This window comes from Hevea brasiliensis, chromosome 15 (assembly GCF_030052815.1).
Source record: "Hevea brasiliensis isolate MT/VB/25A 57/8 chromosome 15, ASM3005281v1, whole genome shotgun sequence".
In the NCBI taxonomy this organism is placed as follows: domain Eukaryota; kingdom Viridiplantae; phylum Streptophyta; class Magnoliopsida; order Malpighiales; family Euphorbiaceae; genus Hevea; species Hevea brasiliensis.
Genome location: NC_079507.1, coordinates 52,983,455 through 53,003,058, shown reverse-complemented (window position 1 = coordinate 53,003,058; position 19,604 = coordinate 52,983,455). Strand labels below are relative to the sequence as shown.

Here is a 19,604-nt window from a genome sequence, read left to right as displayed (position 1 = left end):
AGGACTCAGAGCTCCCTAATCTGTGTAAAACATAATAATACTCATGCGGTGCCGAGAATAACTAAGCCTCATTACATAAAATCTTATGGCAATGCCTTTTTGTGTTGTTATATAATACCAGATTAAAGAGACCATAACAAAGGATCAATATTTGAGCACGTTCTTTACACAAAATCCTTATACAAGGCAAGTATAGGGCATACTCATACTTTAGTGAGAGATGGATAAATATGATATCATATCAGATTTTCAGAAGAAAGGGCAATTTTAGCAAGCCATAGAGATGGATAAAAGAGTTGGTATTGTTTTCATTCTACCTTCAATTGATACAAGCTTCCCTTTATATAGAAGGGAAGAGAACAAACCGACAAGCTTAATACAAGACTCTAACATGTGATGTAGTACAGGCACTATCACCACTTTTACTTTAAGTACGGATATAGCTTACTCTTAGTACAGACATATTTATAAAAAGAAAAAAGAATAATCTAGTACACACATTATTAAGATGCTTGGATAGCATTCCAAGAACCAGCTCATAGTAATACTAAGAGTCAAGGTGAGTTCTGACTAGGACTCAGATAAAATTTGTAATAATTCGAGTCTTCAAATCCAATATCTCCATAAAAGCTTTTGTACCATGGTCCACTGTCACCTTCAAATGTGACTACTTTGTGTTCTCCTGTTGTTGTGGTGTCCAACTTAGCAGGGTCTTGGGAATCTTGCCTGATGGTGGGATGAGTATTGTCAAGAATTTCTTCAGGCTGGGTTCTTGGGCTGATAGAAATAAAACTCAATATCTGGCCTTTGGGCTAATAATTTTTTAGTTCACATAGGAAGGTGTTTAGTTTTTTTCTTAAGCCTTGGTTGTGCTCTTTGTGCTTGATGGATTGATAATAAGTCCTCCACTCATATGCCATATTAATAGTCCATAATAGGCCTTCAAGGGTTCTAAGGAAGGGCGATGAAGAATGAATAGTGAACATGTTTCATTTGTCTTAGGAATAGATTTTTTCCTGAGATCATGATTCTTTATTATTTTTCGGAGTTGAGATCTCTACCACGTTAATGGAGAGAACCATTCCAGGAAATGCAATAAAAGACATTTTTTATTCCTTCCATCATTGAGAAAGTCATGAAAGAGCCAAGGTGGGAACTTCAATGGCAGTATCATACAACGTAACCATGCAACAAAGAAACCATTATTCTTCATAAAGTAAGTCTTCATATGGACTGATACAAAAGACTATAAGGAATGTAATTTTTAGATGAAACTTGCTTTCTGTATCTCTAATATTTCTGTGAACATTAAAGAGGTTCTGAAAATGGAACAGGTTATTTTCTGCAAAGTCTACTATCTAGGACAGAGACATAGAGGCATTGCATCCTGGTGGGAAACTTTTTGTAGTAGGAATCAACCTGAGAGAAGTGTGAGAACCAAGTGGTCTAGAAGAGCTAGCCATGAAAATCAGTGAGAAAGTATAGGCAGGAATGATGAGTAAAATATTTTGTGGTCTAGTGGGGAGATCAAGAATGAAGTTGAGGTCTTCTTTTATATGTTGGACAGTGTACTCATACTTAGAGAACAAATTTTTTAGTGTCAAGAGTTGTGGTTTTAGGAGACTCTTGTTTTTGAAGTCAAGAATCTGAGGGAAAGATGAGTTGCCCATTATGATAAAAAAGCAATATCCTATAGGATGAAACTCAAACTTTTTGATACCATTTTTTATGGCCAGGATTTCTTTGTGAACTGTATGGTAATGTTTTTAAAATTCTTTAAATTGTCCACTGGCATGACCACAAAATTATTACTTTCCAACAAGCTCTTCTAAGAGGACAACTTCCTAGTATCCATCACTAACATCAGTTTGAAGGGTTCTTTTTACTGTAATGGGAATCTTTAAAAGAAAGGGTTTTTGAGTCACTTCCTTTAATTTCTTTATAACTGCCATTTGTTTAGAACTCCAGGCAGGGGACTATCTTTTGAGCATTTTAGAGAGAAGGCCAGTGTATTTGGACATATTAGGGATAAAATCGCTAAGGTAGTTGATAATACTACGAAATTGTTGGATCTGTTTTCACAGATAAGTCTTGGTCTAGAAATTTGAGCAGTCCTTAGGAAATGTGGGGACCGGGTTGATATTTTTTACCTTTGAAATTCATCCCTAGGAAATCAATGGTTGTTTGTCCCGAGTGACTCTTCTTTTCAGATAGCATTATCCCATATTTTTGGACTAGGTTATGAAATTGGGCTAATAGGTTTTTATGGGCTATAGCATCTTTGGGGAAGAACAAGATGTCATCAATATAAATGAGAGTACTATAAAGGATGGGCTCAAGGATTTTTACCATGGCCTTTTGAAAAAAGGACGGGGCTACTTTAAGCCTAAAAGGCATGACAGTCTATTGGTATTGAGTATTTAGTGTACAAAATATCGTATTGTGCCTATTGGCTAGATGAATTCCAAGTTGTCAGAACCTAGCTTTTAAATCAAATTTTAAGAAGATATGAGCTTCCTGAAGATGGATAAATAGGGAATTAATCTTTGGCAATGGGAATTTGTCATCTCTTAAAAAATGATTTAAAGGCTCATAGTCAATGACAAGCCTATTTTCCCATGAAGTTTTTCTAATCTTTTTTCCACATAAAATGCCTTACATGGCCAATAAGAATTAGTTGCTCTATGTGACCTTGTTCTAATAACTGCTGACACTCTTTTTGGGCAAACAAAAGATCAAAGGGAGTCATTCCCGGATGCGTAGCCTTTGTTGGATTGATATCCTCATTAAGCTTAAAAGGAAGCTTAATAAAGAAATTTTGATGTTTCCATAATGGACTTGGATGAGCAAAATCAGTATGAGAATCGACACATGAGGGTAACAGCAAATCTCAAAAGTCATGAAACTTAGAAGGAGCTTCCACCAGGGAATAAAATTTCTGAATTGTAGTGTAAGGCTTAAAGAACCTTTGGAATTTCAGTCCAGTAGGAAGGATTTGAAGTTTTTGAGTCTTTTAATAGACATCAAATCCTACTAACAAATCCTTATTAGGAAGATCTGTGCCAATGATCCTTGTCCATATGATGCAATTAGGGAAGAATTGTATTCCTACTAGTTTCCTGGTGATGAGATCAGTTTTAAAAACTTTTCCATCTGCTGCCTTAAAATATTCAGAATGAGGAACCTAGTCTTCCTCAAGGAGTATGACAGGATTCATCATACTTTTATGAGCACCTGTGTTAATGAACCCAATTATAGAAATTGGTCTGTCATACTTAGAAAGCAGGATTTGCATTTGCACCAAAGGGATTAGTATTGTCAGTTGTGCTGATGAGCATGGTTGAAAAGTGTTGATATAAGAAAATCTAAGATTTTTAATGTAACACCCCCTTACTCGATCTATTGTATAACCGAGCAAAAGAATATCACAACCTGTGTCAGAGCACCTAATCTTATCTTCTTTTAATTAATTGTCACTTTATATTCGTTGTAATTTAATTATGGAAATTTTAAGTGAAAACTGCAAGAATTTCCCTTGTTTTATTAACGTTTTGCCCTATTAAAATATTTACTTGTTCAAAGTTTTCAATAATACAATCTCAATCACATAAACATTCAATATCATAAATCATGTTTTCATGTCATTTCACATCCATTCCATACATGGATTTATCTCATTCCCTTAATTTATTCAATGTACATCGTTTATCTAATTTTATACAAGCTTAAAATTTAACTATAGGCTTTACATTTAACTACAATATGCAAAATATACATTGCTTTGAAATCGTGAGCCATACCAAAGTGGTATGCTGAGGTGACAACAATCCCTACTGCAGATCTATATCAAAATCTCAGTCTGATATCTACTGGGTCTTATCTCCAGTACCTGCGCGAGGAAGAACCATCGCGCTAAGCATTTCTGCTTATTAGTGCAATATAATAAAATGCAATATATATAAATTAAATTAGCTAACATGCTGTGCGGAGTAAACATAATTCACATGTGAGTTTTCATAAAATAATTTGATAGTAATGTAGGTTTTATAATGTCAAATGTTTATAACTTCTACATATATTTACTATGTAATAAATTCTGGGTACTTTCCATATTTTCATGATCTTTGGAATCGTTCCTTTTAGAAGATATTTACTTTTCTTTACTTTGTTGTTCAACTTTCTTTCTTACTTTCAGTGCCCAAAGTAACTTCTAACAGGCTGTTAAGACTGGATACAAGGGTATACTGGTACTGGACACTCGGTGCCTGCTGGCTTTCATCCCGTCAGACACTCGGTGCCTATCGAATATGTAATACCGGGCATAAAGCCATGGGAATAATCACATCGGACACTCGGTGCTTGCCCGTGATTATTCAAGTCATCATCAATAAGGGATAACCATATCGGACACTTAGTGTCTGTCCCAGGTATCCGGGCATAAAAGCCATGTGCAGTACTGCTAATCTCATCCATTCTTGGCATGCGAATTTATCCAACCCTTACACTACTAACTAAGTATCCTTGGGCTTTTTTATTATCATTAGCATTTCAATGTTCACATATTTTCATCATTCATCATCATTCTTTCATCATGGCATTATCGTCTCAATCATAGTGGAAACATAGATCCCAATCACATATTCACATGTCATATATGTTCATCAAGCCATTGGCATTAAGTATAATTTACATTTCAAGCCATTTTATGGATATTTCATAAGTTTCATATTTGGTACTTTAACTTCTCTAATAAATTTGGCTAAGATGCAGTAAACATTTGGCCAAACTTTCTTTATAAAATTTGTAGATTTATGTTTTATGTTTATTTTGGCTTTGGAATCATTCAATTTGCATATGTGTAACTCAAGTTATAGCCATTTTACCAAAACTGGTCCAGTAACCAATTTCAAGTTCAGGGCATTCCAGAATAGGGCAGATTTCTAGAACTACTTTTTCAAGCAATTTTGGGTAAGTTACAATCACAATTTGACTTCATATTCCTCATATAAATTGTTCCTCTATGTCTCAGAGTTACATAGGTTCAAGAATCACTCAATTTGAAGTTTTGAATCAAAAGTTATGGTCATTTGATTCACTACTATTCATATATTATATTTCACTATTCCAATCCTAATACAGGTTTTGAGCAAGTTTTTGGATTTTGGAATTTGGCCAATTTACAATTAGAACTGGGCAGTTTTTTTTTTCCTCATAAAAGTTGTTCTATAATGTCTCAGCTTTCCAACAAAATAAAAATCATCTCATTTGGAGTTTCCTAGTACAAGTTATGCTAATTTTGGTGAGTACTGTTCATTTAGTCATTTTTCCAGAATTCCATATTTTCATTTCCGGATTCAACTCAAAATTCAAGTGACTTCCAATCAGTTTCAGGTCAAGTGTTCTCATGAAAAATTTAGTATTTTGTCTTATCTTTAATTTGGCTTTGGTTTCACATCAATTGGAGTTGTCTAGCTCAAGTTATGAGCATTTGAACTCATTGGACTCACGCTGTCCAGGAGCAGTCTGAATCCACCACTATATATTCACTCAATTGTTATGGCATTCCATCAACATTTCACAATAATTACACACCAAATTTTCTTAATTTAGGCATAAACACATTAAATAGGGCATAATAATTGAAAACCCTAATTTCATGAAACCTTAGTTTCCAATTTGCTATAACTTTAAAATTCATCATAATTCCTAGCACTAACCTTAATTACAAGCTTCAATCAACTCTCAATCAACTTTCAAACCAACCAAAATTTGGTCTTCCAACTTGATTTCACCTTGGCCAAAATCCCTACCACAATTTCACCCATGATTCAAATTAATTTCATGGAAGTTTCCACATCTAAACTTGAATATCATCAATTCCATAACCAAATAAGCTTAGAACTTAGTTTACCTCAATCAAGTAAAATTTTACTTCACCGATTCTTCTAAATTCCTTGAGTTTCTTGTGAGCTTCCTTCAAATCAAGCCTCAATTTAGTGTTTTCTTTTGATTTCCTAAAGAAATTATAGAGGAAAGTTAGGGTTTGGAAGCGTGGTTAAGCTTTAATGGATGATGAAGATGAGAGAAATGGAGAGAGAGAGAAGGCATAAAGTGGAAGGCATAAAGGATTATAGATATTTATGTTAATTTATGAGTTAATGGCATTTTATAATTAAGGGGAATGGTAGAATTGTAATCATGTTGAAATCTATAATCATTATAATTTGACTTTTACTAATTATTTTTTTTTCTTAAGCTTGATTAGTTTAATTAATCTAGCTTCATTAACTCAATTCATCCTATTTTTGGTCAATTTTGAATTCTTAAATTTGATTGACCAAAATTTTCTCTTACCAGGTTTCTGTACGTCTTTTCCATAATACCCGATAAGTCCTTATCTTCCTTTTTCACCTTAGCTTTTAATCTACTTATTTGTACTTATTCCTTTTTTCTTTCTTTGCCTTTTCTAATTCATAATAATACATCAATTAAGTCTTCATTAAGGGTCTTACAGGATTCTACATAAATTTGAAGTAACAATCAAATCCATAGTCACTTCCTAGTGAGGTTACTCATCACCGGGACTTGTGCTCATTTAACCAATTTGTACTTAACTTCTTTTATTTTTCTTTCACTTTACTTGATCTTTATTAACCAATTTATGACTTCTCACTCTAGTTTAAGTGTGGTTTCAGACACTCTAGCCCTCCAAATAAACATTAGTTATCGGAGCAGTAAAATATATGGAACTACCTAAAGTAAGGATGTTACATTTAATACCATAATCACTCTCTGAGAAAGTTGTGTTTCCATTGATATGCCTTCAAGAGTAAAAACAGTTTCTGATGCAAGCTTATGTCTAAGCTAGAAGCAAGCTCACATTCTGTTAAATTGATTTTTCCATAGAACGTCCAAAACAAAACAATAATCATAACTTAAACAACTCTTTAACTAATAAGATGACATAAACACCAACATGTGATGAATAACCACTTTAATTAGTAGAAGAAGAAAATTAAGGATCTGATACAAATAGGGTAACTTATGCCAAATTACACTAGATACCAAAATGAGACAATATAAGTGATTAACTTATATTAAATCTAAGTTCTTAGTGGAACTTAGGAAGAACATACATAAAACTCTTTCAAAGGAGTTCTTAAGCTTACAAGCACAACAATGGCAAATTTTAAAACTGAACTAACAAAATGAAGAAGAAAGCCTTATAAGGCTGCCCATGGTTATGCCAACACTTAGAGTCTTTATTCAAGAGTTTCTCTTAGTATTGGATAAAATACATTCACCCTCATTTTAGGTAAAAACCATATTTACAAGTCTGAACCAAATCTGAATTTTGAAATCTAATCACAAAACGAAAGTTTCTTTTGTCTTGTAGCTAAAAATGGTAATATTTCTTTTTCCTTTATATCTTGGACAAAAGACTCTTCCACTTTCCTTTGCAACTTGAATAAAGCTCACATGGTGTAAGGCTGCTAAATGGATAGAATTGGAATCTCTTTGGGATGGAAGAGGATTGGTTTGGTGCATTTGGTTGGACCTTGGTTCGGCTCACTTTGCTGGACCATGGTTCGACTCAATTTGAATACCGAATCAACACGCCACACTTATACTCCCCTTGAATTCCTTGCATGTTGGGCTGCCATACTTGATCAATATGTGCTTGAATTAGTCCTTGCAATGCCTTGGCCCTAGCTCTTGTGATTGCTCCTTTGAACATGGGAAGTGGTTCAGCCATGTTGCCCTCATGATGCTCATCAGTTTCTTTATTTGCTTCATCTTGTTCAAAGAATAGGGATTCAATGTCAACGTCTTCAAGATCAAGATGGGTACTTTAATAGATTTACTGAATCATTTTTGTTATCTTCTTGGGATTTTAAGGGTATTCTTTTGAAAAATATCCCTTTTTCCCACAAATAAAGCATCTCTGATTTCTTTCCCCAAACATATTTTTTCTTGAAGAATCTATAGGATTTATTTTTCTTTTTTCCTCTTTCACTAAATTTAAACTTTTTGTAATGAGACTTCTTCTTATTCTTGGAAACACAATGTTTTTCTCTGCACTTGATCTAAAAATGTAATATATTATAGGCTTTTGCTAAGGATTTGGTATTGTTGATGATTCCTTTGAAAATTTCTCTTTGATTACAAAGTTTCTCTAAGGTTGCCAGAGTGAGTTGATGAATTTTTCCAAGAGACAAATTATATACATCTCCTTGTAATGCTTAGATGGCCTTTGTAATTTTGGTTGGACTTGTTCTATAAAGCAATATAATTGCTCTTCAGATTGGGCTCATATGGTCCTCTTAACCAGTACCATCGCCGAGCTATTCTTTTGTAGTGAAATTCAATATCTTGTCCCTTCAAAGAGCAGCATTTCATGTTAAAGAATTCTTGCTTTATCTGTCTTTCAACTAGATTATTATCTCTAAGAAATTCTATATGGAGACAATGGAAAAGGATTATGGTATCAAGAATTTGGTAAAATTGTCCTTGTCTGTAATCTCCTTGATGCAAAAGCCATTCCCTTAGAAAGCCTGTCATTCGAGTAGCAAATTCTCTAAGAACTTCTTATTTTTGTGCTATAGGCTTAGTCATCTGCAAATCGACCCACGCTCTAAAATCAAATATTCTGTCTCTCCATTATGTAGGAGGAATGTCATAAAATGTAAACCAAAGTCTACCACTTGGACGATTATAGGTTCCTTCTTAGGAAGATTCTCCTGGAAAGAATCCACCATGAACTATCTCAGAAGGATAGCCATAAGGACATTGGTAATGTCAGTAAGTTCTTTCTCAGAATCATTATCAAAAAGAGTGGAAGAATAACTAATAATTTCATCTTCTTCTGATGTTTCTTCAGACTTAGCCTGTAGGCTTAAGGGTTGGATGGTCATCTGTGGAGGAGGTGAAGGTTTTATTGGCTATTTGTCTTTCCTTTTGGGAGGTAAGGGTTTCTCTTCTTCCATTGATTTGGAGGAAGAAACACTCTTAGTAGGTTGGTTTGGAAAAGGGCTTGGTTTGATCTTATTTGAAAAGTGTAACACCCTCACTTTAGATAGTCTGTACATTCTACTGTTCCGGTGACCAATGTCAGTCCGGACAGTCGAAATGTCTGGAACTATAATTAAACTAGAGTGAGGAGTCATAATAACTCAAATAATGGTAAGAAAAATTAAAGAAAAATTTTAGAAATAAAATACAATGAAGTTAAATGAGCCGGTGCCCCGATGATGGGTGACCCAAACGGGAAGTTGTTATCTTCACAGCTTGTAGCCCTAAACCCGAGGAAAATTCCGTGAAATAATTTCTGGGATGTCAGAGAAGAGTTACGGCATCCTAGGTAGAATTAGAATGCCAAGAAAAGGTTAGGAGAATTTTTAAGATCGGTACAGATAATTTTAGCTCCTTAAGCTAAACGAAGGGCATTTAGGTCATTTCTTTAGAGATAATTTTTAGTCAACTTGTCCAGTTAAATAAATAATTATTATGACATAAAATATAAATAAATATTGCTAAAAATTTAATTGAAAATGAGTAGAAAAGAAAAGAAAAGAATATGAAGAAAAACTTGAATTTTGACATCATTATGATGTCATTAAGAAGGCCTCCACCAATCACAACATAACAAGCATATTTAAAGTCATTAAAAAGAGATAAAATGGGATTAAATGAAACAAAAAATCTGCATCTCATCTCCTTCATTCAGCAGATTCTCCCTTCTCTCTCCTCACACCATTTTCATGCAAACTTCTCACTAGAAATTCTCTTGAAAAATCACCATAAATTCCAAAGGTTGTTTTATTAAAACTCCTCCTTATACCCTAAACCACCTCTAGGCAGAATTGAAAGAAGAAATTATGAAGTTTTTACAAGCTTGGAAGAGTGATCAACATAAGGTTAGTGCTAACTCTTACATCTCTCTTTTTATTCCATGTTAGGAAGTTAAAGTGAATGAGAAATTATTAAGAAATTGAACAAAACACTTATGTAGGAGTATGTATGAATTGTGGCAGCCAAGAGAGAGAGGGTTAGGCTTTTGATAGTTTATTTGCAATTAAGTTTGTATATTAATGTCAATTAATGTATACATATGAATTGGAGTTGAATGGAGTTGAATCTTTTTGAGTTTGCATGAGATTGAGATTTTAGGGTTAGTATAAAAAATGGGGATGTTGTGTTTGAATGGTTAATTGGAGTTCTAATAGTCAATTAGTGACTATTTGATGAAGTTTGACCCTAAATTAGAATTAATTGTGGCCTTGAAATTGAAAGTGGTATGCTGCCCCCATTGTGCCAAAATACTAGACTTGAGTCCAGTGTATTCCTAGGGTTATAACTTGAGCTATGTTACTTTAATTGGTTCAAGGCCAATTAAAAATGAAACTAGACATAAAATGGCATAACTTTAATGAAGAAACCTGGCCCAGAAAACCAACTTAAGTTGCCCTAAAAATTGACCTAATCCGGGTGACTAATATGCTGTCCCTGGAAATTGACCAAATAAACAGTGTTTATTCATTTGGTCATAACTCACTGTAGAAATGTCCACTTGACCTGAATTTTATATCAATGAAAAGCTTAGTCAATTTAGAACAACTTTTATGTAGAACACAAACCTGAATTTTATATCAATGAAAAGCTTAGTCAATTTAGAACAACTTTTATGTAGAACACAAACTCAAATTTTGAACTTAACTAAACGAAATTGCTAGCCAAAGTTTAGCTACCAAATCTGGCAGAACTAGGATTACCCAGAAATTCTGGGTATAAGTCAATCCGGCCAGTTATGGTAAAATGGCCATAACTTGAGCTACAAAACTCCAAATGGAGTGATTCCAAAAGGAAATTAAAGAAGACACATAAAGAAATAACGTTGATGAAGAAACTTTTGCTAAATTTCCACTGTAACAATGACCAATGGAACAATAAACTTAAGGTATGAAATCTAAAAATTTTGAATAACATAAAATAAGCTTTGAAATGGTATTGGCAATCAATGCCAACAAAAATAAAATGAAAAATGTGGTATCTTGGTAAACTTAGGCTTAACAAATCTATTATCAATTAAAAAGTCAACTTTTATGTAGGAATGACCAAGTGAATAGTAACAACCAAAATTAATGGAGTGAAAGGTACCTCACTTAAATAATTTAATAAATGTGTAAATTATGTAAATGTGTAGATGAGGTTTGTATTCTCATCACAAATAGAACTTTGGAGACATTGTTAATATATTTTGAAATGTGGTTTGGAAATCAATATAAATGAAAATGTTGAATCTAGGGACATGTAAAATGATGTAATAAATTAAATAAGGAATTATGAAGGAAAAATAGATGATATAATTGATAAATTGTGAATTATATAAATGAAATTCATGAATATATGCATTTGATGAAAATGAGTCTAGATATTGTATTTCCACTAGGAAATAAAGTTTAGAATGTTATAACAAATATATATAATGGAATATATAATGAAATAATTGTTATAAATTGTGATCATATGAATGACATAATGAATGAATAAATGAATCATATTAATGTATGAATAAGACATTAATTCTCATTATTGTAGAAAGGACTAATACTTTGAGTACAATGGGACATAAGGATAATTGATGAGAATTGTGATCATATGAATGATCAAATGAATGTATAAATTATGGAATTTTTCATGAAATAATGAAGTTATAAAACACAATATATTAACATATAATGATATTATGTGCCCTTGTATTGTCTAGACATGTGTGTTATATTAGATAGATTGGCATGCCAATAAGGTATTATTTTAGCAGTACTGTGTAAAGCTTTATGCCTGTATTCATGACTTTATGACCACACTCATGATTTTATGCCCGTACTCATGGCTTTTATGCCCGATTATGTGTTATCATGGCTTTTTAACCATACTGACTGCATACGTGGTTGACGTTCCTCGTCCTATGGTATGACGACCTGAGGCACTACGGTGTCCAGTGCCAACAACCCATTATCCAGTTTAGTCATTCTGTCATAAGTTACATGGGCAGTGTAAATTATTAAAATTATTTAAGAATATTAGTAATTAAAAATCTTAGAAAGTATTGAATGAAATGAGGAAAAAGGATTAGCAATGAAAACATAACTGAATCAAGTAGTACAAATGAAATTTTTAAAATTGTAGGAATCGAAAATACAATACTCCTAGAATTAATCTGTATATCAAATATTATTACTGTATAAACTCAGCACTTCCAAATAAGGACAAAATAGAATATAAGATAGTTGATATTATAAATATCATACTAAATTTAATTGATACCCGATGATCTAAATTATACTTTAGAATTATACTTCAGTTTTTCTTTATTTGTATATATTATTTTCTTGTTATATTATTGGACCACTAAGTAGCAATGCTTAGCCCGAAAGATTGTTTCCTTCGCGCAAGTACTGAAGCTAAAATCCAGTGGACATTTGACTAGGATTTTTGGAGTCCAGATCTGCAGAAGTGTCATAAGTGTTCAAGTTGTCACCTCCTTAGCAATGCATGTAGATAGAGCTCACAAAAGTTATTTTATGTATTTATAATTAGTTCTTAATTGTAATGTAAATTATGATATTGTAATTAGTTTGTAGATCATATAAATTGTGAATTTATGAAATTAGCTTGTAAATCATGTAAATTTTTAAAGTTTGAGAATTTTTACATATGAATTGAGTATGAATGGAAATGTATGGAAATAATTATGAAATTGAAATATATGGATGAGATTTGAAATACGAGATGATTATGAGAATGATTGATGAGATAATTATGATTAGTATGGATAAGATTTTATTATGAAAATATTGTTGAATTTCAAGCAGGTGAATAGTAAAATACACCAAATGGTAATAGAAATAGGAGAAACTCCGCTGGTTTCTCCTTAGAAAAATAATTGATATTAAAATATAACGAGAACAAAATTTTTAAAGGATAAAGTAAGATAAAATAGGGTACTCCGGCACCGAATGTAGCACGCCTTACTCGGCTACACTGTAATTGGGTGAGGGGTGTTACAAAAAGGGTTATAGGTATGCTCCATGGATCCAAAAGATCTAAAGGAAGGTGATGGATCATGCAAAAAAGGTTAAACCTTATAAGAGGAAAATGGGTAGGAGGGATCATAAGGATTATTTATGGTTGGTGTTGTCTATTTGTGTTTCTAGTAAGCTAAGTATACTTCAATCTAAGCAATATGAGCTTTTAATCGCTTGATCTATGATTCTTTTTTATCAAATTTTTAATCAAATCTTTTTTTTCTTTTTTTTGCATCAAAGTTCTAAGGTATGCATCAAGCTGATTAATTTTAGATTGAAGATCTGCATAAAACTTAGCTACTTGAGTTGAGAGGGAATCTACCTTTGTTTCAAGTAACTAGATCAATTTTTAAGTCTATCTTTTGCAAGAACTGGCTCAGTGCCTTAGCATTGAGGGTCTACTAGTTTAAGACTTCTTCTGCTTGACTCAAAGGCTTAGTCTATCCTTCTGGTTCAACTATAGAAGGCTGAATAAATGGATGAGAAGCCATTTTCTGAAGGGGATCCAAATTAGTTTGTAAGGGGGGAAAACTTTCTTTGCATTTTCCTGGGAAAAACATCATGCAAGGAGAAACAAGAGGAAGAGCTGAAGGAGGAGAGGGAGAGACCAAATGAGAATCTTTTATCCCTTCTTTTCTGAGTATTTTTAGAGCCAGTTCATAAATTGATAATGACTTTCTCTGAACAATTTTTTTGTGTATTCCTATCCATGGGCCAGAGTTAGGAGAGAAATCTCTTCTAGGGATAAAATGTTTGCAAGAGGAGGAATGCTTTTTTTCGGACCTTCTTCTTCTCGAAGTGGGATAATCATCATCATCATCAAATTCATATTCGCATCTATATCCTTCACATAAACCAAATCCAGGAACATCCCATATAAAGCATCCATTTATTTTTTCAGAATGAAATGAGACAATAAGGATCTTATCATGCTTTCCTTGTACACGGGCAGCCATACAAGAAAAAAAGATGGCTAGTGTTGCTGAAGAATTGAAAGTATCATTTGAAGTCTTAAATACCATTTTAATAATTCCATCTTCTTATTTATAAAAAGTGGGTTCATAAGCTGAACATGATAGGAATTATTGTGGAGCTTTTCATAATTAGTAAGTCATTCTTTTAGAATTAGCTTTACTAATTCATCCATAGACAATTGTCGTGGGATCTGGACAATAGTAGGTGTAGTCTTTGTGTCAATCAGAATGTGTAAGGCATCTAAGGAGATTTCGAGCTATGATAGATGAATAGCATGATCCTAAAGTCTATAAATGATATGATGATGAAGAGTTGCCAACATAGAAGTCAGTCTACTAGACTCCAACAAGTTGAACTTGGAATTTAAAGCCGTAGAGAGATTGGGGTCTTGTAAAGACATATTGTAATTTGAGAAGAAGGTGAGTACTACACTCCCAGCATGGAGAGTAGTGATGCAAGTTTCAATAACATCATGCTCGTAATGGAGAAAACAAGTATCTAAAAGAAAGAGTCAAGCTGTGATTAGCAAGCCTCATCTTCCATGGAGTGTCAAGATTAAGCTGATAGCTCCAAAATATAAATGGAAATATCTCTGGCGTTTCCATTGAAGAATGAAAGGAGTTGAAATCTCAAGTGTGACATATTGATCTATGATGATTGAGCGTAAAGCGCACTGACCCAGACGATAAGTCTGTATGTACTCCTTTGTAGTAGATCTGAGATGATAGATCGGATGCTCCAGATGAGGGAGTTAGTTCTCTTATGGATATTATAAGAATTTAAGAGAGAAAGGACGAATTCTTTAACTTGGGTACTTTTAGGTATATATGAAATTTCTACTAAGTTATCTATTTTATTGGCTAAAGTTCTTTCATAAGAAAGAGACAAAGAAGCGAATAGGTAAGATTAACTAAGTTAAGAGAAGGCGATTCAGTGATTAAGGTTGAGGAGTATATCGGTGTTTGGCGAGACATATTTATTGAATTCTCCTTAACATATAATTACTCGAAGTAGAGAGGGTGGTATTTTCTACCGCGTAGAGAAGAAGGGAATTTGGGAAAGATGCAATATATCTGGACGTCCATTTCGTCCAGGTTCATTTCCATTATTTTCTTATTTGTTTTATTTTTTTAAAAATCAAGGTTAAATAATATTTTATTAAATAAAATATTTAAATTGTTTTTAATAATAGTAATTTATAATAATCAATAATATTAAAATCAATTTTAATATTTAATGAAATATAACTAAAATTAAAAGTTAGTAATATTTAAAAATTTTATGGATTATTACGATTTATTTAATATTTAATGTTTGATATTTATTTTATTTATTTTTAATATTTAATTTATAAAAATAGATGGATGATGACTAAAAAATGTATAAATTAATTACTAAAAATTTTTAATACTATTTAAGAGTTAAAAGTTTATGTTTAATAATTACAAACAGAAATAATAAAAAGGAGTTTTATATGTGATGTGGCCAATGATACTACTATATATCTCTGAAAATCAGTTAAAGTGCCAAGCAAGCCCTAAAAAATAGTGCTCCCTTTTAATAGAAAGTGGGTCCTTCCTATTATATAGGAAATGAATCCCACATGATTGTGAGAGAAGATATATGTGTACCGGTGCACCTAATAATTTCTCCGTAGACAAAAAGATTAAGTTTTCGGAGCTTTCCTTTGTTCAGTCTTGACCACCGAGTATTCTTCTACTCGATCTGGATTATCCGAACAATTTCTACTCATCCTATCTTGTCCAAATCAAGGTTCTTCTTTTTCGCTTTTTAACTCTTTGATTATGTGCTTTTACTTTCATTGCCACATTAAATTCATACAAGTGTTGACTATTTAACCTAATTTTAAATGTAAATATATTATTATTATTATTATTATTATTATTAGTGTAGACATTTAAATTTTATTAAATTTTAACTAAAAAAATATGAAATTAAGAGATATATTAAAAAGAAATGATTTTTTTATTTATAATAACCTGTAAACCTATCATAACATGGACTTTATTTATTTAAATTGAAGTTAAAGGTGATTTCTTAAAAGGAAAAATTAAAATTAGGTGACTATATTAAAAAAAATAGTGAAAATTAGCCTTACTATACGTTACTATTCTTCATCACTCAACTCCACTACAATTTTCAAAATCAAAACAATCTCACATTTTGAGCAATGATGCTCATATATATTTGAAATAATTTTATTGTATTTGTCGTGAAAATAAAATAAAATAAAACTTCAACTCTGACCCGTGTTTGCGTGAATTATTGATTTGTCAAAATGGAAAGAGATGATTTCTTTCTCACTGTGAGATGATTTCTTTCTCACTGTTACGATTTACTCTAATTAAATGATACGGGACCATGATTGAATCGTGTGGCCCATCTCACAACAAAAATCAGGCAAAAGTGAAACTTAGAGGTGCACATCGTTTTGCAGCAAACCGAAGCAGATGGGAAGGGGGCCAGCATTGGCAGGCTTGATTTTTCTTGCAATCTTTCAAGAAAAAATAATTTTTATGGCCTCCATTCATTTCCAATTTCGCATAGATTTGATATGTTTCTTGTTGATTTGGTATGTTTCTTGTTCTTGACGCCGCAGATTAGAATTTCACAGTAATATTTGACCAGTTTCAGTTTATCACAATTCGATTTTTTTTTTTCTTAACAATCACTTATTTTGTAACAAAGCAAGCGTATTATTTAATGATAACAAAGCAAATTATTTAACCTATACATTTCTTTTACAAGCACAAAAATGATCAATTCTGGGCTCTCCCATCACCTTCAGTAATAACATCCTTGAAAGAAAGACCACTTGGGATCATTGGCAGGACATGTTCTTGATGCGGTACAATCACATCAAGCAAATAAGGCCCTGGAGTCTCCAACATTTTCTTGATAGCCTCCTTAAGCTTACTTTTCTTTGTGACTCTCGCAGCAGGAATATCGCATGCCTCAGCAAACTTCAACATGTTCGGGAAAATCTCTTCTTTTGATGGGTTCCCTAGATATGTATGCGCCCTGTTGGAATGATAGAATCTATCTTCCCATTGAACAACCATACCCAAATGTTGATTGTTCAATAGCATGATCTTCACAGGCAGGTTCTCTGTTCTTATCGTCGCCAATTCTTGGACATTCATGATGAAACTTCCATCCCCATCGACGTCTATCACCAGAGCATTTGGTCTTGCAAGGGCAGCACCCATAGCAGCAGGCAAGCCAAACCCCATAGCACCTAGACCACCAGATGTTAGCCACTGACGAGGCCTTTTGTACTTGTAAAATTGGGCAGACCACATTTGGTGTTGCCCAACACCAGTGCTAATAACAGCATTGCCATTAGTTAATTCGTCCAGAACTTGAATTGCATACTGCGGAGGAATTGCTTCGCCAAAATTTTTATAGCTTAACGGATATTTTGCTTTCTGTTCATTAATTTCCTTTCTCCAAGCAGAGAAATCAAGCATAGACTTGGCTCCTTTCTTCTCCAGCAACCTATTCAACCCTTTCAAAGCAATCTTCAAATCAGAACAGAGTGAAACGTGAGGCTGCTTGTTCTTCCCCAATTCAGCTGAATCAATGTCAATGTGAACTATGCTTGCTCTGCTAGCAAAAGCCTCGACTTTACCCGTCACGCGATCATCAAATCTAACTCCAAACGCGAGCAGCAAATCCGATTGATCTATTGCATAATTTGCATACATAGTCCCATGCATTCCCAGCATGTGTAGCGACAGCTCGTCGCCTAAGGGGAAACTGCCAAGACCCATTAGAGTACTCGCCACTGGTATCTTGGTAAGCTCAACAAATCGCCTTAGCTCCTCACTACAGTTCAAAGATCCACCACCAACATACAGTACCGGTTTCTTGGACTGAAAGATCAGCCTAGCAATCTGCTCCAATTTTCCAATTTCAGGGCTTTTAGGCAGTCTTGATGTATACCCAGGAAGCCTCATAGGCATGTCCCAGTTTGGAATAATAAGCTGTTGCTGGACATCCTTTGGTATATCAATAAGAACCGGCCCAGGCCTGCCAGAAGAAGCAAGATAAAAAGCTTCTTTGACAATGCGAGGAATGTCCTCAGCATCAAGAACCATAAAATTGTGCTTAGTTATGGATCTTGTTACTTCAATGATCGGTGTTTCTTGAAATGCATCAGTGCCTATCATGCGACGAGGAACTTGTCCAGTAATGGCAACGAGCGGCACACTATCGAGCAGTGCATCGGCAAGTCCACTGACGAAGTTAGTGGCACCAGGGCCGGAGGTGGCAATGCAAACGCCAACGCGCCCAGAAGCTTTGGCGTAGCCCTCAGCAGCAAAGATTCCACCTTGCTCATGTCTTGGTAGAATATTACGGATTACATTGGAGCGGGTGAGAGCTTGATGAATCTCCATGGAAGCCCCTCCTGGGTATCCAAAGACGTGAGTTACGCCCTCACGTTCCAAGGCTTCAATGAGGACATCAGAGCCCTTTCTGGGCAACTGAGGTGCAATAGTGGGAATAAAGGTCTCATGGGGGGTTGGGGTTGTCGTTTTTGTTGTTGTTATAGGAGCGGTGGTAAAGGTAGCAGTGGCGGCAGAAGCGGCGGCAGTGGTGGTGGGCTTGGGCTTAGGGTCGGAAAGAGAGGCAGTAGTGATGCAGAGAGAGCGGTGAGTGTTTGGCGTTTGGTTAATAGTGAAGATGGGAAAGGCGGTTTTGAAAGTGGGTGTTTGCTGTGTGGTGATGAAGGTTTTACGGATAGAAAGGTTAGGAGAGGAAGCAGTTGACGCCATTGTCAAGCTGAAAATCTTAAGGTTGAAGCTCTAGATGCAGAGACAGGGTGAATGCATGTGCTATATATGGGAATCAATGATCAGAGTGGTCCTGATGGTGAGCTCACATTCCCATCCTCCGTGGTGAAACATCAGCTAAATGTAACTGTGTAAGGCGGGCCCACGGGCATATCCTCCTCCTCCTCCTCCTCACATAAAAAAAATGTTTAAAATAATTAAATTATTTTTATAACGTAGTTTGTAGTTGTTTTTCTACTTCATCCTTTTATTACCAAAAGATGCAGTTTTATTTGCCCTCAAACGGCGTCTTCAACGGCTCAAATAGTGAACTTCTTAAAAGGAAACACGTGTTGGTCGGTCCATGTTTACAAATTCAAAAGAAAAAAGTATTATAGGTACTGCAACTGCTATTGCCTATTGCTAGGATGGACGCACACGCCGACCAAGAGAAAATACCGTTGACAGTTTCCATGTTTTGATACCGTTTACTGTTGACACCGTTAAGGGACGGAATCGAAATTAAATCAGCTATTCCACTGAGAATCATTTTGATTCGCCCACTTCTCCTTCTCCTAAGCAACGAGGCATGAAATTTGAACAAAGTCAAATTTATAATAATTAAAAAAAAATACACCTCATTTTTATAAAAATATATTAATAATTAATTAAAATATTTTTAAAAATAATAAATTTTTATTTCTTATTGAATCAAACATTTGAGAAAAACTTTGTTCCATGTCTA

The 19,604-nt window shown here is 34.0% G+C and overlaps 1 protein-coding gene across 1 annotated transcript; it reads right to left on the bottom strand.

The window, feature by feature from the left end:
• Positions 1-16,703: 16,703 nt before the first annotated feature.
• On the bottom strand, positions 16,704-19,032 carry LOC110644964 (acetolactate synthase 2, chloroplastic). Its single transcript, XM_021797939.2, has one exon. The coding sequence runs from the start codon at positions 18,860-18,862 to the stop codon at positions 16,844-16,846; it is 2,019 nt and encodes a 672-aa protein (XP_021653631.2). The 5' UTR covers positions 18,863-19,032; the 3' UTR covers positions 16,704-16,843.
• Between the last annotated feature and the right edge of the window lie 572 nt (positions 19,033-19,604).